The sequence below is a fragment of the Condylura cristata genome, unplaced genomic scaffold (assembly GCF_000260355.1).
Source record: "Condylura cristata isolate star-nosed mole 26May11 unplaced genomic scaffold, ConCri1.0 scaffold00008, whole genome shotgun sequence".
Lineage (NCBI taxonomy): Eukaryota > Metazoa > Chordata > Mammalia > Eulipotyphla > Talpidae > Condylura > Condylura cristata.
Window position 1 is genome coordinate 22,126,000 of NW_004567109.1, and position 19,747 is coordinate 22,145,746.

At 52.2% G+C, this 19,747-nt stretch overlaps 1 protein-coding gene across 1 annotated transcript in view; it reads right to left on the minus strand.

Moving 5' to 3' along the window:
- HIVEP3 (human immunodeficiency virus type I enhancer binding protein 3) overlaps window positions 1-19,747 on the minus strand; it is a 76,477-nt gene that overhangs the window by 33,461 nt on the left and 23,269 nt on the right. Inside the window, exons 2-3 of the mRNA XM_012722313.1 lie at window positions 10,427-15,993; window positions 7,130-7,275 (exon numbers count right to left, since the gene is read on the minus strand). Coding sequence (XP_012577767.1) covers window positions 7,130-7,275; window positions 10,427-15,466 — 5,186 coding nt within the window. The 5' untranslated portion in view covers window positions 15,467-15,993. The remainder of the gene's footprint in view (window positions 1-7,129; window positions 7,276-10,426; window positions 15,994-19,747) is intronic.

A 19,747-nucleotide genomic window follows, 5' to 3' on the forward strand; every position in this document is an offset into this window, starting at 1 on the left:
CCAGTCTGTGCTCTTATTACCATGCACTTGTACTATCTGAGGTGTTTAAGATACATGTTATATTCAGAGGGCAGGGAGTGAAGATGCCACTCATTCCCTGGGACTTGCAATGGGGTAGAAAAGCATGTGCCAGGGTCCAGGCAAATGTTTCATCCACCTGATTCTTAAACAGCATTGAAAGGCACCTCTACCGCTAGAGTGGAATGGCACCCAGAGGCACCAAGGAGCTGACAGAAGGCACAGAGGTGGACCAGCAAAGGTGGGTGGCACATGGCTGGAGGGTTTCAGTATCTGGGTCTGAGCCTTTACCCTGTAGACAGCAAGGAGCTGCTGATGTTTGGGGGGCAGACATCAGCAATACCCTCCCTCCAAGAAACTCAGACCTTAGGAAGAGAGCAACCATCTCCTCATTTTTCTAAGCTTATGAGGACAGAAATCCTTGTAGAGATTTGGCATCTCATCTTCTTTTCCTCCTTATATCTATGCCTGTATGCATTCAATCAAGCAACACCCACTGCCCAATTCTGGGCTCTGAAAGGAAATTCTTGCCAACAGACTTTTCATCTCAGGCAGGGGCACACTGCCAAAAGCTCCCACCCAAGAGGGGGTACCTTGCTGGTAAGCTCAGAATAGAATCCCTGACCTTTAGAAAAGGTCAGCTTCTCCTACAGGGGAGACAGGGCCTGCAATTGCCTTGTGGCTCCCTTGCCTAGGCAATCCCCTGTCCCTGAGCAACACCTTCTTGTGGTGTTGAGTGCACAGCTCTGTGATTTCCAGTCTCCAACAGAGCTTTTTGGCTGACATGAACTAGAAGGACCACCCAAGCCATGTGGGAAGCAGGTGTCCAGGGTCTCCAGGAAAGGAGTGGCACTGCCTGCCGCAGAACCCCGGCCTGGATGCCAAGGCCCAAGCCCCTCCCCCGACCTCCAATTCAGGACTCACTGCTGTACCTCCACCCCTACAGGGGGTGTCAGTTCAAATAGTGCCCAAAGACAGCAAAGGTGAGCTGCCCGCAGATTGCAGCCAATAAACTTCAGGTGGCTCCTAGTTCAATCCCTCATCATCTCACAAGCCACCTGTCAATTTTCCTCTTTGCTCTCACTGTCCACAGAGATCTGGCATGTGCCTCCTATTCAGCTGGTAGAATCTCTACAGTACGTAATGCATGTCTTGTGGCGAGACGTTGATGAGGTGAGGATTTAGGGGCTGAATTAATAATAAATATATAGGACGTTAAAGTGAAGTTGCAGCACACACAGACATCACTCCTATCCACAGGGCAAACAGGGAGTTGCACAGGAAGAGCGGGCACCTTGGCTGATGGGAGCCCAGCTACGCGGGGCACCTCTAAGAGTGGAGGAGGGCAGGCTGCCCATGCCACCGTGGGGAAGCTCCGGGTCACTGATGCCCAAACCACTGTTTAGAGATAAGGAGGTAAACTGCATAGTCAGCTGAGAGAGGACACTTATTGCTCATGAGGTGGTGGGGGAGATGAAAAGTATTATACTTTCCACAGCAAATTCACAGTGCATGCGGCGCTCTCTGTGCATGTGTGACCTTGATAACAAATGGTGGGAGGGATCACTCACTGCTTCTGAGAGGCTGCTTCTCTCCCAAGAGAGAGCAGGAGAGCCAGCTTCCCTAGGGAGGCCCCTGTGGGACTCTCCGGGACAGGAAGGAGGCCAGGCCTCAGGCGGACACTGACCAGGTACCCGAGATGCTGAGTCCTCGCTGAGGCTTTCAAGGCCTCGCAGGTGAGAACCTCCCTTCCACCCCTCCTCTCCACACCCTTCCGCCCCAGCCTTGGGCTCCCTGCTGGAACCGGAGACAGCACCTGCCTCGAGAAATGGATTCTCCTTTAAATTTTAATAGGATGCATTTAGGTCTTCCCTGACTGTCCCAGGGCTCTGGGGACTCGTGGGCATACTCACACACTCAGTCTACTCCACAATCAATATGCCTTTTCGTTTCCATTTTGCTCTTTGCTTTTTTTTTTTTAAACTGTCCATGACTTGGGTTTCGTAGTGACATAATCAGCTTTCTCTAATGTTAGAGTAAGTATTCCCTGGGAGGTCCTTGGAGCACTTTGGAGAGAGATGCCGGGTCTGTACAGACAGTTGGCCTGACTTGACTATTTAACACTGATATTTTTATGGGGGGGATCACCTTTAGAAAGGAAAACACTTTTCCAAGAATCTAAGTGTTTCCTAAGAACAGGAATTCTCTGCTCTTGTTTTCAAATAGCCATTGATAAATCTATTGTTGGGTAAGACCTGAAGTCCACAGGCCACCAGGATGGGTGAAAAGATGCCGGTCTGGGTGACAGAGGAGGGGAGGAGGGCTGTGGAGGTCAACAAGTACAGTCAAGTCCTTATGGAGTGCTATTTTTAAAAGGGAAACAGAAAAATTTGGTGATTTAGAAGCTCTTCAGTCGAAGAAGTTTTTTAAGACTCTAAGTTTGCACACACTGAATGAGTCAGCCAAGAGAAAGTAGTTGCTAGAGGGAGGTACTAGGGCAGTGACAAGAGGTGGGACCCCATGTCCTCTGACAGGAGTGTAGCTGGGTTTCCCTTAGCTCAGCCACCGAGTCCTCAGCTGGTAGGGTCAGGAATGGACTTCGGCTAAAGGCTTGCAGGGCCACGGGCCTGTCCGGGACAACCTCCTCTCTGTGAGTCACCAGCCCCACCCTGGCTGGCCTGGCCTGTAACTGGGTTTCTGTTCCACTGCCCTGTTTTCCAGTTCCAAGTTGAGGCTGTGTTGTCCCTCTAAATATGACCCACCCCTTTCTGAATAGCCCCCACACCCGCCCCCGCGGGCCTGGCTTCCCTGTCTCTCACCATTTGAGCTCATTGTTCCCTTTCCATCTGAGCGCTGACACCATGTCCCCCAAGCCCTGGTAGACTTGGATGACCACTTTGGGCAGCCAGTGGTTCCTATCAACTCCAACCTCTTCCTCTCCCATGCCAGCAATTTGGGCTGAACTCCAAGCTTTCCTTGCAACCACTGAACTTGAGTTGAGACAATGTAGTCATTACCCTCGGTGAACAATATAACTTTGTGCATATGAAAACAACATCCCCCAACAAAGGAATCCTTCTAAAACAACCAAGGCAAATGCATGCATGCCGGTGAGACAGTTAACACATCCCTAACGGGGGGCACCCCCAGAAGGCTACCTGCAGAACATGCTTTGCTCAAGTGTGGAAGTGATGGGGCTATGCACCAAGAAATCAATCAATAGGAATGATGCACAGTTCGCAAAGCATGGCCCTGAGACTCAATTCAACAGGAGTTTGGGGTGACAGCAATAGCCCCACTGATATGCCAGAAGTAACACAAAGAAATCGGAAGTGTGGAGGGCCCTAAAAAGCTCCTTGGGGGAGGCGGTTGAGTTCTGCCCTCTGAAGCCTGAGAAGATGTACAACAGGGGTGGGTCAGAACGATGTGGTTGGGAAGATCAGGCTGATGTTAAACTGGATGGTGTAGATAAGGGAGCCATTGAAGACTGTTGTGCAGCAGCGAGACTCAGACAGAACCCTGCTCAGACAAACTGATAGACACTGACATGGGGGTGGAAGGGGGAGACTGCGCCATGGTGCAGGGAATGAAGAGAGACCACATTTGAGACCTAGGCCACGTTGTGGTGAACCCCATAATGGGGACTAGTTGGGAGGGCGAGGGCAAGGGGAGAGGAAGGAATGCAAGGTAACACTAAGGTTTTGACGGTAAAGGGCTGCATCACATGAGATCTGGATGTGGAAGGAGATGCTGTTGGAAGAGGACTTGGCATATGTTGAGTTTGAGATGCCATGGGTCACTCAGGCAAAGGTGCCCAGGAGGATCTCTAGCTCAGGAGTGAGGTCCTAGCTGGAGACCCAAGTCGATGCAACCTTAAAGTGTCCTGCCTTAAAAGCATTCCTTTGTGTTTAGTGTCCCTGGCATGATGACAAGGTCTGAAGTCAGGGAGAAGAAGACTAGACAAAGGAGAACACTGCAGGCAGGTGTCCCGACTAGCCAGGCCCATGAGTCACCCTCATAGCTAGCCTGCCTTCCCCCACCTGTCCGGGTCTCACTGCACCACCCCCCCCGCCCCAACTCTGGCCCCACCAAGGAAGCCCTCTCTGTCAGTTCCAGCCCCAGGAACCCTTCATGATGCAAGTCAGCCCTGGTAGCTTCCACTTCACCACTGGGTCTGGTGCTGCCAACTTAGTCCCCAAGCATGGTGAGGGCAACGTATGGGAAGAGGCTGAATAAATAGCTCTTTTTTGCCACTTGATGCACGGCTCAATTGGAGAACAAGAAGAGTAAGGATAGCTTGACTAGTGATAGAAAACCAAAACCCACACGCCTCATACAGCGTCTCCTCGTTGAGTCTGGCTGGCTGACTTTTTATGAGCGAGATCTATAGGGTCAACAGGATCTATAGGATCAACGGGAGCTACAGGACCAACATCACAAAAGCAGGCTGCAGCTGTGTGTTCAACCCATGCAGGTGGCCATTAGTGTGTCTACCGAATAGCTTTACTCCCCCAGGCACACAGGGAGGTGGTGTCTCTGTTTCTGAGGCAGGCAATGCCATACAGCTTGCTCTGGCCTATGAAATGTGAGCAGAAGCTTCCGAGTGAAGTTTTAAGAGTCAGCGCACAAGTCACCATATTCCCCCAGATGTCTTAGTGACGCCTATGAATACAGCCTGATTGCACCCCCCGTCAAACATAGACTGGAGTGAAATATAGAGGGGCAAGTATGTGTGTGTGAGAGAGAAAAGAGTTTAAGGCAAAACCTTGGTGACGGCAGACGGGTGTCCCAAAGGATGGTGGATCATTGTTTTTTGGGGGGGACCCCCTGGAGTTTGTGTGAGACAAATGGCACTACAGTTGCTGAATGGCAGGTCACATCCTTGGTTCATCCTGGAATTACCAGCAGAGGGTGGTGCCCCAGTCACGTGACAGCCAAAATCGCTGGTATCCTTATGTTCCAAACACACTGAGGCTGATACCAGCCCCAAGGGACCATGAGTGTAAAGGTGTCCCCAACTTGGGGTGGGGTTCCCGTGGGGGCCATGTGACATAGCTGGTGGAGAAAGGCTCTGACCAGCGACACTCCCTAAACCCAAGAAGTGCTCAAATCAGACACAAGGAGAGCAGAGCAAAGACATTGTTTTCATCACTGACAGCGGTGGGGGCACAGGTGGAGATTACCCTGGAGGGAGATAGACGAATGAGCCGGACACAGCCACGACAAATGCTCCTGTACCGCTTGTCAGCAGGACGAATGACCCCTGGGCTGCAGGGGTCCTTTTGCCTGGGCTACAAATCCCCTGCTCTCCCCTTTTGCAGATAAGGAAATGGAGCTGGAGAGGGGAAGAGTGTCTATGTGGAACGAGGTGAGTGGGAGAGGTGCTCTGGACAGGGGTGACACCTGAAAGAGAGGAGAGTCCTGAAACACAGCAGGTGGGACTAAGTAGCAGCCTGGTGGGGTGGGGTGGAAGAGAAGGGTCTCCAGGGTAACCTTTCACCTTTCAGACCAGGTGACAGAGCCTCTAGCAGGTAGCTGGAGCTATGAGCCAGATGGGGCAGAGGCAGGTTCCCACCAGCCACCTGGATGGAGGCTCAGGCTGCCCAGAGAGACAGAGTAGCAGGCTGCCTCCTGGAGCCAGATCTCCCGTTGCGGGGCAAACCTCCTCATGCACACGCAGGCTGCACTAAGGGAATGAGTGCCTCACACACTGGCGAACACCTGGCAGCCCCGCCCCGCCCCACAGGCAGTTGATGAAGCAAGAGGGAAGACGGCAAGTCACCTTGACTAGATGCACCAAACCTGGGACAAGACCTGTGTGGCCTTTAAAGGACCCAAGAACATGAGAACACAGAGACACACGAGGGCGCTCTAAGCAAGTAGCAGGAGAGGAGAGAGCTCCATCCCCAGATGGAAGGAGCATCAGCTCTTCCGTGTCTTTGGGGTAGTTCTCAATAGAGCCACTGTTAGAACATGGGGCAGGATGTGTCTCCCCTGGGGTCAGTGCCCCACTACAGGAAATGTGCCATCCCTGGTCCCTCCCTGTTTCTGGAACCACCCGACTTGCCCTCTCCAGAGAGACCCTGCTGGTCAGAGCCCCAGAGGAAAGCACACTGGAGGCCCTGGGGAGCTTGGTAGGTTCTGCTCTCTCTTCCTGATCGTGCAGAAGAATCCAGCACCAGCTCAACTTGAGCCAGACCCCTGCAGATGCTGGAGAAGCAGAGTCCCCAGTGACGACAGTGCTGCCCGATGCCCACAGAGCCTGCCCCCTGGGGAGTCAGGCTCTCCTCATGCTCACCTCCCTCTAGACTGGGGAGCGTGGGGGGCTGCACTGATTACACTAGGGACACAGACACAGGACCTGAGACAGACACCACGGCACCTGCTTCAGACACCCTTATCCCAGGGGCAGACACGTGTCACATAGAACACAGCTGGTACAAAACTTCCACATAGCAAGTCTGCAACAAGGGACCTTAGGGGCCCAGCAGGTCCCCCTCATGAGTTCTGAGGCAGTCAGATCATGAGGTTCCCAAAGACAAGCACCAAAGGTGAAAAGCCAGGGACGACAGTCTAAATATTTACCGACCAGCGAGCTCTGCGTCAACAGCCAGCGAGAACAGTGTGCCATCAGCTTTGCCAACAGCCTGGTTGGCAAAGCCGGGGTCCCCCCCCCAACCATGGGGGCCCTAGGAGGCCAACGTGGCTGCCTGGGCAGTCAGAGGTGATTTTGGGGGGAACACACACCAAGGTAGACAGCAGTTGGGACTCACCATTAGCCCCAATGAGGGAATCAGAACCCAGACCAACACCTGAGGAAGCGAGAGGCTAGACAGAGTCCAGACCCTTCAGTCCTCAGGGCACACCCAGCGCCCTCCCCCCCCCCCCCCCCCAGAGCCGGCATTCTCAACCAGAGGTGGCCTGGAGACCCACCGGGTGGCGACCACCAGAAGGCAGGTTTGGAACCCCAGGGCACCTGTGGAAACTGTGGAACAGTCTTGCTGCTGATGTGATCACCGCCTCTGAGCACGGACGGGAGCGCCCAGCCAGCCGGCCAGGGGCCCTCTTACCAGCCGGAAAGCAGATGTTGCAAACCAAACAAGATGCTTACCCTCCTTCGAAGATTTTGATCCTCGTGGGCTCCCCTCTCTTGGAGGCAGGAGTGTCCTCCTCCGGCTTCCCTCGCTTCTCTTCTTCCTTTTCCACTCTAGCTATATCTTTCTGGCCTTCTGGGGAAACCAGCGAAGGGAGGTGAACCTGGCCCACCGCGGGAATGACAAAATCATCACAAGTTAAACGGGAATAGTGGGATGGTGCCTCCAGTGGTACTGCGTGCGTACACACTGAAGGTTGCTCACTTAATCTTCACACTACCATGCGAAGAGGTGCTATTAGCCCCCAGTTACGAAAAGAACGAAACTGATCCCCAGAGAGGCGAAGCCTCTTATTCAAGACCACGAGGCAATCAAAGCTGGAACTCCCATCAGGTCTTTCAAGTTAGGCTGCCGTGACAGCCGCCTGCTCTTCCTGTTTCATGAGTATCTAAGCGAGCTCCTAGGGAAGGTCCTTGTCTGGGTCTCCTGCTTATGCCTGCACCCAAAACAGGGTCTGCTCTGAAAGGGTGCTTCATGTGGGGCAAATAAACCCACAGAAAATTAAATCATCCAGTTTTCTATTATAGATCACAAAGTCAAGGTCATCCAATAGGATGTAGGCTCTGGGCTGTTCATTTGAAGGACCCTGTTCTCTTCACAGAGAACCCTTTGATAGTGGTAGGAGTGGGTTCACCTTGAACAGGGAGTTGGTGGTGGGCTAGAATCTGGGACCAAGAGAGCCAAGAGTGAAATTTTTTATTTTACTTCATGCCACTGTCCTTAAGATCATGAGAAACCACATTGTTTACAGACAACAGGAGAACAGGGATGTGCCCTGGGCCTGGCGCCACTGAAGAAACACAGTCCCCCATGCCAGCCACCACATCTGCTCTGACAAGGATGGAATGGAACTGAGCAGAAAGGCAGCTGGTTGGGGATCAGCGATCTGAGCTCTAGCTGCACATCAACCAACACATGCTGAGCCACCCAGACCCTCAGTCTGGGGTTTAGACAATCTTAAAGATTCATTCAGGGTCAAATTTTATGACCCAGTGACTCCCCGGTGATTTCTTCAGAACTGCAGGTGGGGATACGGAAGGACATGCTCTGGCAGCAAGCAGCCAAGAAACACTCATGAATTTCCAGAGCCTGCTGTCTCTGCTCCCCTCTTGGCCTGCCATCTGGGCCAAGCATGGAATGGCCAAGGGGTCTCCCACAGGGTGACGGATGGTTTCTCTCTCACAACCAGCTGTGACACCTGGGCCAGGCAGGAGAAGGCTGATTCTTATGGCAGTGAGAGACTCTATCAGGAAACACTGCTGAATTGAGCACCGGGCCAGTGATCCACTTTGGTTTTTAATGATAGTAGTAAGGACAAGAATAGCTAAAACATTTACTGCATGCCAATGTGTGAAGCACTGCTCCAAATTCACTTTCCATATTATAACTCTTTATTTATGATCTTTATAGCCCTATGGACTAAGTATTAATATTACATTTCTTTTACCAGTGAGGAGACCAAAGCACAGAGCTGTTGAGTAACTGGTCCAAGGTCACCAAGCTAGTAAGTGAAGCAATGGGACTCGACCTGGGCAATGAGGCTCTGTAGTCCTAGCACTTCATCTCTTTGTAATTGTGCATGCGGTTGTCAAAGTGATGCCAACAGAGAAAAAAAGGAAGAAGAAACTGGGGGAGAGAAGGTAGCAGCAAAATGAACTCTTGCCTAAGGGTGGGTTTCTTCAGAGCTTATATATAGAAACAATATCTGTGACCAAACTTGTAGAGAATAGGCTAACCTAGACTTTCATGAAAATGGTTAGGAAGAGAATTAAATTGCTAAGACAGCTCAAAGAGCCTTTTCAGAGCTACTGAAAAGTGAATGGAAATGATGCGATGGCAGACATCATCTCAGTTCAATAAAGAACTTTCTTAAAGTACTGTTCAAAGATGGGTTTGGTTATCCCAGGGATGGTCTCTGAAGATATATGTAAGCAGAGACCAATGATAGCAGCATAATAATACAAAGGCAGCAGCTGTGAACCATGAAGTTACATTAATGCACTAGATGGCTGCCTCCTGATACCAAAGTACCAGGGTATCAAATGGAGTATTCTAAGAAAATGTTTTCAGGTTTCAGCTCATTCTAGAAAGGCACCACTTAAAACAAATAATTACCAAATGCAAGTAAACCAAATCAACTCTCCCTTTTTCTTCAATGGCCTTTTGGTGTTCAGTTGATAAAACAGAGGCAGTTTGAATCATCTGAAAGGGCTATGTACTGAGGTACAGTTTTAAATTAGCCTTTACCATTGGGCAAGTTATTTAATTTTATTATGCTGTGGCTTCTTCATCCATAAAATGGTGATACAGTATCCCAATTTTTGACGTGGTTGGGAGGATAAAAGTAAAGAGCTTAGCACAGACCTGGCACATAGTAGGTATATGAAGAGTTATAATTATAAACATAATTAACAGCACCTTGGGTGTAGCCATAACTAGTAAGAGACCATTGGGATAAAAGTCAGTCATGAGGTTTATGTAAATCTGTAAATCTGATTTAGGAATGTCTATTGTCTAGAGCATCTATGAAGAATACCCAACTGAACTAAGGATAAATTCAACACACAAAACTCATTCAAGTTAAGAGGATGCAATTATATGAGAAATTATAGAATATGATTTTGTTCATTTATTTATATTATGAGTTTATGCCTGATTTGGTCAGAGCATCTGGTCTGAAGTCACACAAATGCACATCTTAAAATTTGCAGTCAGATTTTAATGTCTTGCCTCCAATAAGTGAAAGAAGAAAAATAAGACTCACTGGACTTAGGCAGATTGGGGTTCCAATTCTAGGTTTGCCAAGTCACACTGACCTCTCTCATCCTCTGACGCTCAGTTCCCTCATCTGCTGCTCACAGAGGAAGATGACATTGACTGGACTAAGGGCCCAGCATGGTGAGGCGGTTCAATCAATGAGACCAAGTATTATTTCGCAGTCCCAACTCAGCATCGTGGCCTGAATCTTTAACCTAGCTTTGTCAGGGTATGGAGATGTCATTCACTGTAAAGCCAACTTATCACACTTCAAACTTCCTGAACTTGCAGGAGACTTTATTGGGGTGTAGCTCATCCAGTTAGGTGAGGGACACACTGATAAAGAACACAAATATGCTTCTTGACAAGGTGACCAGTCGCAGCTGAAGGAAATATGGCTATAGTTTTGCAAATAGGACCTTAGAAGAATGTGACTTTAAAAGCTCAGCAAAGACTTTAAACATCAGTGGGGGTTAGAAAAACAAGGTTGCACTTACCTCTGTCATGCGGGGCTTGCGGGAGCTGGATGGCACAAGCCTTCCTGTCTCAGGATGCGGAGCTGTGGCCATGGTGTATGTCTCTTTGCTCACCTTCTGCTTAGACCTCAGGAGGGACAAAGCAGCTTTAGTGGAAACCCCCGGAAGGTTGGGGTTGTACAAACTTATGCACCAACCAGCGTAAACAGAGGACCTCCTATCTGCATGCTGGATGTGATTTGGCTTAATGTAGTTTAAATAGCACCAACTGACATTAGTGGTCGTGTGGAGGCTGGGGAACTGCAGTACCTTCTTTGAGTCCGTACCTTCTTGTGACTTGGCTGGTCTGGGGGATGTTTCAGACAGAGGCGGCAAGCTGGGAGGTGCCAGTGGAGGGAGGTCAAGTTGTTCCTTGGAATCTTCTTTCTTCACACTCAGGGCAGGCAATCCCCTCCGGTGAGGTTTACCAGATGGCTGGGCATAGTCTTTCAAAGTCTCTGAACCTGGGGTTGTCACATGGGTCAACAGGGGTCGACTAAGGGGAGGAATTTCCTTGGGGTCAGAGGGATCTGAGGATAGGCTGGACAGCATTTCTAGCTCCTTCCTTCCCTGGCCTTGGCTGGCCACGTGGGTTTTCTCTGGCCTCTTGCCATCTTCAGTGCTGGTAAGCACCACACTGCATGGTTTTACCAGCTCTAATTTTTCATCTGCCGTGGAAGCTTCCTCTTCCTTAACTCTTTTTTGCTGCTGGGTTTCCATCGTTAGCTCAAGACTGCCAGCTGGTGAAAGGACACGTTTGCTTCCCCCCACAGTTGATGAACTCCCCTCCAGGCTCAATGCACTATCTGTTGTCAGAGAAGTGCCTTTCCGTTCAGGCACTCTCAGGTATGGAGTTAGGAAACCTCTGCTTTTCTCTTCACTGGCCCCAGCTGGGCCGGGCCCAACCTCATACACATCTGTCCCACACACAGTCCCTTTGCATGGCAGTTCCTCAAATTTGGGAAGAGCCATGGTTGCTGCATTGCCTTGGGACTGGGTGACCAGGATCTGGGAGAGGGTGGTGTACATGGCACTCCCGTAGGATGGCATGTTGGTCTGAATGCGGACAGGCACAACCAGGGACACCATGGTGTCTGGACAGGCTGGTAGGGTCAGCAGAGGGGCTGATGTGGGAGCTGAGGAGCTAGCTGGGGGAGTCACAGGGGGCAGCTGAACATCACTGCTGTACTCTGTGCTGGGAGACAGACCAGCAGTTCCTGTTGCCAGTGGGTCCAGACTAGCTTTAATCTGGGGAAGATGACTTTCTACATCACCAGGGACCTGAAGGGTAAACTGGGATTGCAGAGGCAGGAAAAATCCAGAAGAGAGTGCTGAGGAGGTAGGGTATGGCATGGGAAGAAATGAAGGGGGCTGCCGAAAGGGGATGCTGGCTGGGTGAGGCATGAGCTGGGGAAGATGGAGTTGGCCTGGGTGCAGAACAGTAGGCTGGAGAGGAAGTGGTGGGGCTTGAAATAAAGAGGGAGGAAGTGGGGGCATAGAGTACGGCGAGGAAAGGAGGCTAGACATGGCCTGTGTGGAGAAGAATTCTGAAGACTGTCCTGGCTCATGCTGCAAAAGGTGCTGGAAGGAGAAGAGGGAGACAGGTGGGGGCAGATGTGGCTTCTCATGGAGGGGGAGCTGAGCCATGGGGTGGTGGAACACCTGCAGAGCTTCTGTGTAGGGTGGAGTGGTGCCCAGTGGGGGCAGGTCCTGCACCTGGCCCTTGCCTCCTGGGTGCCCACTGTGTGAGGTGGCCGCTGAGGGAATCTGGGGTAGTGAGCTTTTGGTTAAAGGTTTGCTGGATGAGGGCTTCGGTTCCTCACTCTCCTGTCTTGCCTTGGGGGCGGTCTCCAGGTCGGTTTCTGGAGGGCGGCTCAGAGAAGCCTGTCTCACCAAGAAGCATTTTCTTCTTTCTGGCGGGGCGGCGGGTGCTGCTGGGGCCGCTGGGGCTGGCGCCGGAGGGCCTGTGGAGGACAGGCTGCCATAGTCAAATGATTTGCTGCGCGTCTCAGTCATGTGGGTGAGATGGGAAACGTTGGGACTCTGCTCTGAGGCTGACCTCCGCATCTCTCGGGGGTGCGTGTGGTGGCTGGGGACAGTCAACATGTGGGAGCCCAGGAGCTGGGAGCGTGTGTCTGAAGAGGGCCCGGGGGCATCTGCTTTGCCATGGTCATCCCTGTCAAATGAGGCTGAGCGGCTGGAGCCGCTCAGAGAGACGCCGCTCTCCTGGCTTGGGCTGCGAGACAGAGGCGCAGGGGACTCAAAGCTGGACTCTCCCGACGACTGGGCCATCTCCGCTAGGCGTAGTCTCTTCTTCTTGGGTGGCAGCTTCTCAGCTGGGAGCTGGGCAAGCGTCTGGCTGCGCTGGGGCCACTGGAACTCCTCTGTCTTCTCGGGTTCCTTGGGGGGCGGTTCAGGCTCTGTGTCCGGCCGGTCGGGTTCCTCCGTCACCAGGATCTCGGGAACCTGAATGTTGGGTTGGCGGACCAATTTGGGCTGCAGGGAATGAGCTGGGCGTCCATGTGGGGTGGGTGGGGGCGACGAGAATGGGGCTGGAGACTTGTCTTCCCCTTCCAAGCCACTGGGCTGCTCCAGAGAATCGGACTTCTCAAAGGAGCTGGTGTGCTGGATGACAGAAATTTCTTTGGACGTTGTTCTCCTCTCTTTCCCTGATTCTGAGCCGGACCCTGGCTTGGGAGTCCTTGGTTGGAAGCCCGGGGGTCCCTCCAGGGAGGGCACTGACTTACTTGGTTCTGCTGGTGACTTGGTGGACTCCAGGGGCAGGTTCCGTGCAGTGTCCGGTAACCTGGGGCTGCCAAACTGGCTTTTTGTCGACTCGAAGGCCGGCGGCTCTTCTTCGTCCCCGAGACTCTTCTCTTTTCTCCTCTTCCTCAGCGGAGTGAGCTCCAAGGTGGTGCCCAGTTTATAATGCATCATCTGGGACCAGGGCTCATGCTCCGCCTGACTCTTTTCGGTTTCTGAAGACGGGTGAGCACCGGCAGAGACGGGCTTTGCGATCTGGAGCTCTGAGCAGTAGTATTTTTTATGGGCTTCATAGTTGTCCCTTTTCTTGTACCGAGCACCACAGATGTTACATTCATAGATCACCCCTTTTGTTTTCAAACCCTTCTTGGTCTTTTTGCTGAGTTCGCTCTCCTTGGGCTCCGGTTCGTCTGCGGGTTTGGAGGCGGTGTCTTTGCTACTTGGCCCTGGCTCCTCGGAACTGTACTCTCCCCCCAAAGGTAGTTCGATGGCCGGCTGGCGCTTGAGCATCCGCGGGTGGGAGGTAAACGCTTGACTGCTGTGGCTCAGGGCTTCCGAGTCGGTGACGTGGTCATCGAAGGAGTAGCTCCCCCGGAAGGTGGGATGTGGGGTGCTGAGGGTGCAGGCGGCAGAAGGCATCGAGTGGCTTCTCAGCAGAGGCACGGGGGGAGTGGTGCTGGGCGGGTGCTGGAGGCTCAGCAGTGATTGTTCCGGTTTTGCTTTCTCACTGTGGGCCGGGTCCCGGAAGAGGCTGGATTTGGGGGACTCCATGCTGCTGCGCCGGGACAGCGAGCTCCTCCTTGGCTTCACACTGTCTATCTCGCTGGTGTCGACCACCGCCTCGTTGATGGTGATGAGCTTGGTGATGTGTTCGATCACCTGCGTCCGGGGCACAGACAAAGGCACCAGGCTGGGCTTGTCTTCGGTGGACAGGGGGAGCAGGGGCTGGGCGGAGGTGGCCGTCAGCATGGAGGTCCGCTGCCCGATCCGCCCGCACTTGCCGAAGATGATCTCGGTGTAGGACCTGGCGTTGGTGTTTGGGGGGCTGACCTGCTGCTCGGCGCTCTCGGAGCGGGAGAAGTACCCCGACTCCGTGCTTCCTTTGCTCCCTGGGCTCAGAAACGCCTGCTCGTCCATCACCTTCTTCCTCTCACTTAAACGGAGGGCCAGCTTTTGCTTGATAGTGTGAGTGTCTTCGGGTTTATGGCTCAGGGAGGGTTCAGATGAGGGTTCAGAAAACTGAGTGGGGTCCTCAAGCGATGGGGCTGTGCTGGACTGGGACAAGGAACAGCGTTCGTGGCTGGACCCGTGGCTTCCGGAGCTGTACAAGCCGCTGGACAGGAGGGGGTGCTTAGGCCGAGGGGAGAGCCCTGTGGGGTGAGTGGACGCGGTGCCCGTTTCCTCTTCTGAGTCTGTGCTTTCTCCCTCCGTGGGTTCCTCAAACTCCTCCCCGGGGATCCTCTCCATCTCCAGCCCTGGGGGATACATCTCACTGCCCATACCTGAGGCCAGTCCGGCTTTGATGCGGTGGGCATGGGACTTCCTGTGCTTGTAGAGGTTGCTCTTCGTCTTGAAGGAGAAGCCGCAGGGGCCACAGGGGTAGGGCCTTTCTCCCGTGTGAGAGCGGATGTGTTTCTGGAGCACGCTGGGCTTGGCGCAGGGCCGGCTGCAGTACTGACAGATGTACTTGCCTGGCTTCTGTGGTTTCCTCTCCTTCTTGTGGGCCTCTTCTGTGGGCTTCAAGGAGACCTGGGAGGGCCGGGGCACAAAGACTTTGGGGATGCCCGGCATGTCCTCGGCGGGGAGGATGGAAGCATGGGAAGGGAGGAGCTGGCTCTGAGGGTGGAGCCCGGGGGTCACGAAGGAGCCCGACGGCCCGGGTCTCATGGGGTCGACCAGCTGCCACGTGGACCCCTCCAGGAGGTGCTCAGGTTTGCCGGGCGACATGAATGCTGGTGTTAGAGGGTGCTGCGGCAGCTGCGAGAGGTGGACAGAGGCTTCGATGGAGGATCTCTTGGGGGGCTTCTGCTGTGGGCCCGTTTTCTCCTGAGAGCCTTCCCTAAGAACTGGTGAGGGGCCCGGGAAAGGCTGCGGGGCTAGGAGCTCTTGCAGGGGCCCCTCCTGGGTGGGGGCCGTGCTGCTGCCTGGGTACTGGGTGCTGGACGCAACACTGGTCTGGACGGCCTCTCCTTTGGTCAGCCGCTTCCGGGGACTTCCCTCCACCTTCTTAGTGCCCTTGACACTTTGTTCAGGATCCATGACCTCCAAGGAGATGTCAGATGCTATTCAGGGAGGGCCAGGGCAGGCTGCATTCACGAATAATCCAAGTGTCCCAAGGAAGCGTCTGGCTGTGGCCACATTGGTCAAGAGCTACATAAGCCAAGCCCCAGTGGCTCTGGGAGGTGTTTTTGCAAGTGTCACTGGCTGTGAGTGGACTCGGACCAGGTCATCAGGGCCCAAGCTGTTCACCTGGGTGAGGCATGGCCCTCTACTTTGCAGACAGAAAACGCGCCAGCACTTTCTGCCTGAATGTCTGGCGTGGAAACGTCACGGAGAATGTCAATGCGGCCATTGTATTGTTTCAGTTGGCAGTGGCAAGTGGCCCCCCATGAGTCCCCGCTGTGCTATGCAAACCGTTGAAGGCTGGAGAGGTCCATGTGCATGGCCCAGTCATCCCTGGTCCCGGCACGAGAGAAGCCACGCTGGAAGCTGAGGGGACTCCGCCCTCTTCTCCCCTGTAGTCCCGTGATGGAGATCAGAAGCCACAGAGGGGGAATCACGCTCTTCTAGGTGACGAAGGCACATACATGGAGATACACACACAAAGAGAAGACAGAGTTACTGGGGTTCCTTCCTAGTCTGGCAAAACCATTGAGACCCCTAAAAGGTTCGCGAGGAGACTCAACCACAGGTGGGGGTCCTGGCTAAGCCACTCAGAGAGGGTTTCAGCTCCTTAAGTCCCAGCGGCCTAATCTGTGAAATACATAACTTTTGCATCAGTGGTGCTGCAGGCCCACAGTCGGTCCGAGGCCATACGGCTTGGCTGCTGCTGGACAGAGGCTGGCAGTGCTACCCCTGGGGCAGAGGGGCCAGTGCGGTAGGACTTCCTGGGGGCAGACTACCCTCAGTCTAGCATGAGTCTCTCAGGCCCTGGATTCTGAAGGCGTCCCTGAGGGGCACTACTTGTGGCTTCACCCCCCTCGCCAACCCACATCACCAGCCGTGTTTCATGGCACAGTCGCCTGCCCTAGCCTGCCCCAGTCTGCAGGCTCACAGGCTCATGGGGCTGTGACCACCTGGCCCTCTGAGCAGTCTCTGGGAGGATCATTCTGGCAGCTTCCTCAAACTTTTGCCGCCTTTCCTGAGGCGGTGCCTGGAGGATGCCCTGGAAATAGCTCCAGGGAATCCTTGCCAAACCGAGGTGCAAAGTTCGGAGTAGAGCCTCATATGAGAGTTCTCCCTGGGCCAGCTGCAAGCAGGCCGCCTTGGCTTCAGGCTCAGCTTCCTGGCCTCTGAGTGCAGCTCGGGGCCCTTTTCTCCAGGAGCAATCGGAATTCCAAAGCCAGAAGCCATGACATGTAGACTCTGTCTTGTCTAGCCTCTTTACTTTATAGCACAGGAAACAGGACCACAAATGGATGGGAGCCTAAGGTACCACATACCTGAGAAGCAGGGCCAGCACCTGAGCCCAGGCTGCCGGAAGCCAGAATTCATTCAGCCCAGGGGTCCCAGGCCATCCTGAGGTCTGGGCGAGTGACTAATGTCTAGTGTCTCCCTCACTGTAAGCATGCCCAGAGCCTGGCATCCAGACTCTCTTCGTGCTCTAGCCCTGTGCTTCAGTTGCTGATGTAGACTGACAAATTTGCTCTTTCTACCGTCATAGGGCGCACAGGAAATAAACAAGTCTGAAAGGCTCACATGTAGCCTCTCACATACTGTGATAAGCAAGGGGTGGGGGGCACTGGGAGTTCCATCTATCAACTAAAAATCATATCCTTTAAGTGTACTCCTTTCGTGTTTCCTTCCTATCTTGGTTCAACAAATAATTCAAGGCAAGTATAATTAAATAATATTGATAGAAGAATGACAAAGTTTAAACAAATATGGTAGAACTTTACATAAGAATAAAAAAATTGAACAAAGGAAAATGTAAATAAAGAAGAAAGAATGCCTCTATACCAATCAGAAAGGTTTATAATGCTTCTATAGTTCAAATGTGTGAGTTTCCTGGCAGCCAAAGGAAAAAAAGGACACATTGTCCATTACAGATGGGAGGTGGGCTCTATCAGGTGGACAGGAGACCAGCTTGAGTCTAGACTAGGGAGCTTGGGTGCCAACCAAGACTGAATTAAGACAAGGCCAGGGGCCTGATGGCTCAGAGGCGTGGGGTCAATCTGACCCCAGGCTTCAGGGGCTTGATAAAGTTCTTAGCCTGTAATTTGGTCACAGGTGTGTGCACACATGTACACACACACACCCCCACATGTCAAAGACTGGTCAAATCTTAGTGATGGTAGTAAAATATACTGATCTTAAATCATGAAAAAAGCAACATTTCATCTGCGATTTGAGAGCTGGGAACCCAGTACAGAAGGCCCAGGTTCAGGAAGCAAGAGCCCTGCAAAACCAAGGCCCCTTCCCCTTCTAGTAATGTGTGTTCGTGTGAGTGCCCAGATGGCACAGAATTCTTCATCTGCAAAGAAAAGCCAAAGTGGGTGTGGGCTCAGATGGTCACAAGACACGTAGATGTGAGGTCGTAACAGGGTCAAGAATGAGGGGGCAGTTCTGGCTGGAATGCGGCAAAGACCGAAAATGTCTCCCATTAGCTGTTCCCTTTTCTTTTAGAAATCGAAGCCCCGAGCTCCTGCTGGGCCTGCGGCCTCCCAGTTAGACCATGTTTCCACCTCCCTTGCAGTTGGTGCCAAACACAAGCTGATGCACACAGCTTGCAGGTCATGGCCGGAAAAAGCCACACTTGTCTCCACTTCCCCATTTTCTCAGGAAGGAGGGAACATGAAGGAGAAGGTGGTGGTGACTCAACTCAGACCACATGGACAGAAACACGACCCCAGGGGATGGAGTGGGAGGGGGGGAAGGGAGGGGGAGAGTGTGGTGGTGAGAAAACGGGATGGTGGCCTAAAGCAGAGTCACTGCCCACCCACCCCCTGAGAGAAACACATCTCCTATTTTAAGTCAAACAAATAAGCTGGTGGTTCCTTGAGGAGCAGTTGAACAAATAATACCAACTTATACAGAAAACTGGAGTGTCCAATGGTCCTGAGGAGACAAAGATGAGCTGAGAGAGCCAGGCCTGGGGACACTGGACTACGGGAAAGCAAGCAACACTATTAGCATATGGGCCTAGGCGGCAGGCCAGGCATGGGCTGTGGGCAACACAACAGCCACTGAGTACTGACTTGCCCGCAGTGACACGGTTCAGCGATTCCAAAGGCAGCTCGACCACCCAGAGGCCGGCATCTGAATCCACTTCCTACCTGGAAAGTCTCCCCATCAATAAAAAGGGGACAAAAAAGCACTACATGTGGTTTCAATGGAGTTCACTCACCTAAAGTTCTTAGAAAGGAACTTGGCATGTAGTAAGCATTTGAGAAATAAGGGCTGTCACTGGGGAAAAAATCGAGGTAGGGAATTCTTTTTTCTGGAGGCTCTCGGAAAGAATCTACTTTATTGTTTTTTTCAGTGTGTAGATGCTGCCTGCTTTCCTTGGCTCAAGGCCCCTTCCCTCTGCAAAGCTGGCAGGGGCCGACTGCATCCCTCACCTAGGAGTCACTTTAACCCTCACTGCCCTGCCGCCTCATCACTTACAAGGCTCCTTTGATCATATCAGATAGCCCAGCACCATCTCCCACATTAGTCTAATCACAGCCTAAAGTCCCCTGTGCCATGGAAGGCAACTATGCAAAGCCTGCTGGACTCAGGATGTGGGTACCTTGGGGCCATCACTCTGCCTATCATTATGGTGTCTTACGTTTTTCAAATCTGTTTCTTGGTCTCTAGTTAGACTGAGAATTTTGCATAAGCTTATTAACCAATCATTTCATGCAGGAAATTTATTTTTCATATCCTTTAAATACAATGAATTATATTTTTCTAACTGGCTATGTAACATGCAATTGGCTATGTAATGTACAAATTGGTTTATATAATACAATGCAAGATATATAATATCTTTTGATACTGGGGACATTAATTCTTTATATTCCCCTATTTATCATTACTCTATAATGTTCTTACACAGAAAAAAAAAATGTTTCTATGTGGTCAAGTGGATTATTGTCAATCTTCCCCTTTATAACTCTTCAGTTTAATGTCCAAGATTATGTCTCCAGTTTTCTTCTGTTTCCTTTAGGAGTTATCTTTCTCTTTCCTCCTTTGTCTACCTTCCTACTTCTCCTACCTTTCATCCTTCCTTACTCCTTCCTTTCATTTCTCCCCTTCCTCCCACACCCAATCCTATTCTCTTCCTTCCTTTCCACTGGCATCCTGTCTCCATCCAGCATTTATTTATGACATTTTTAT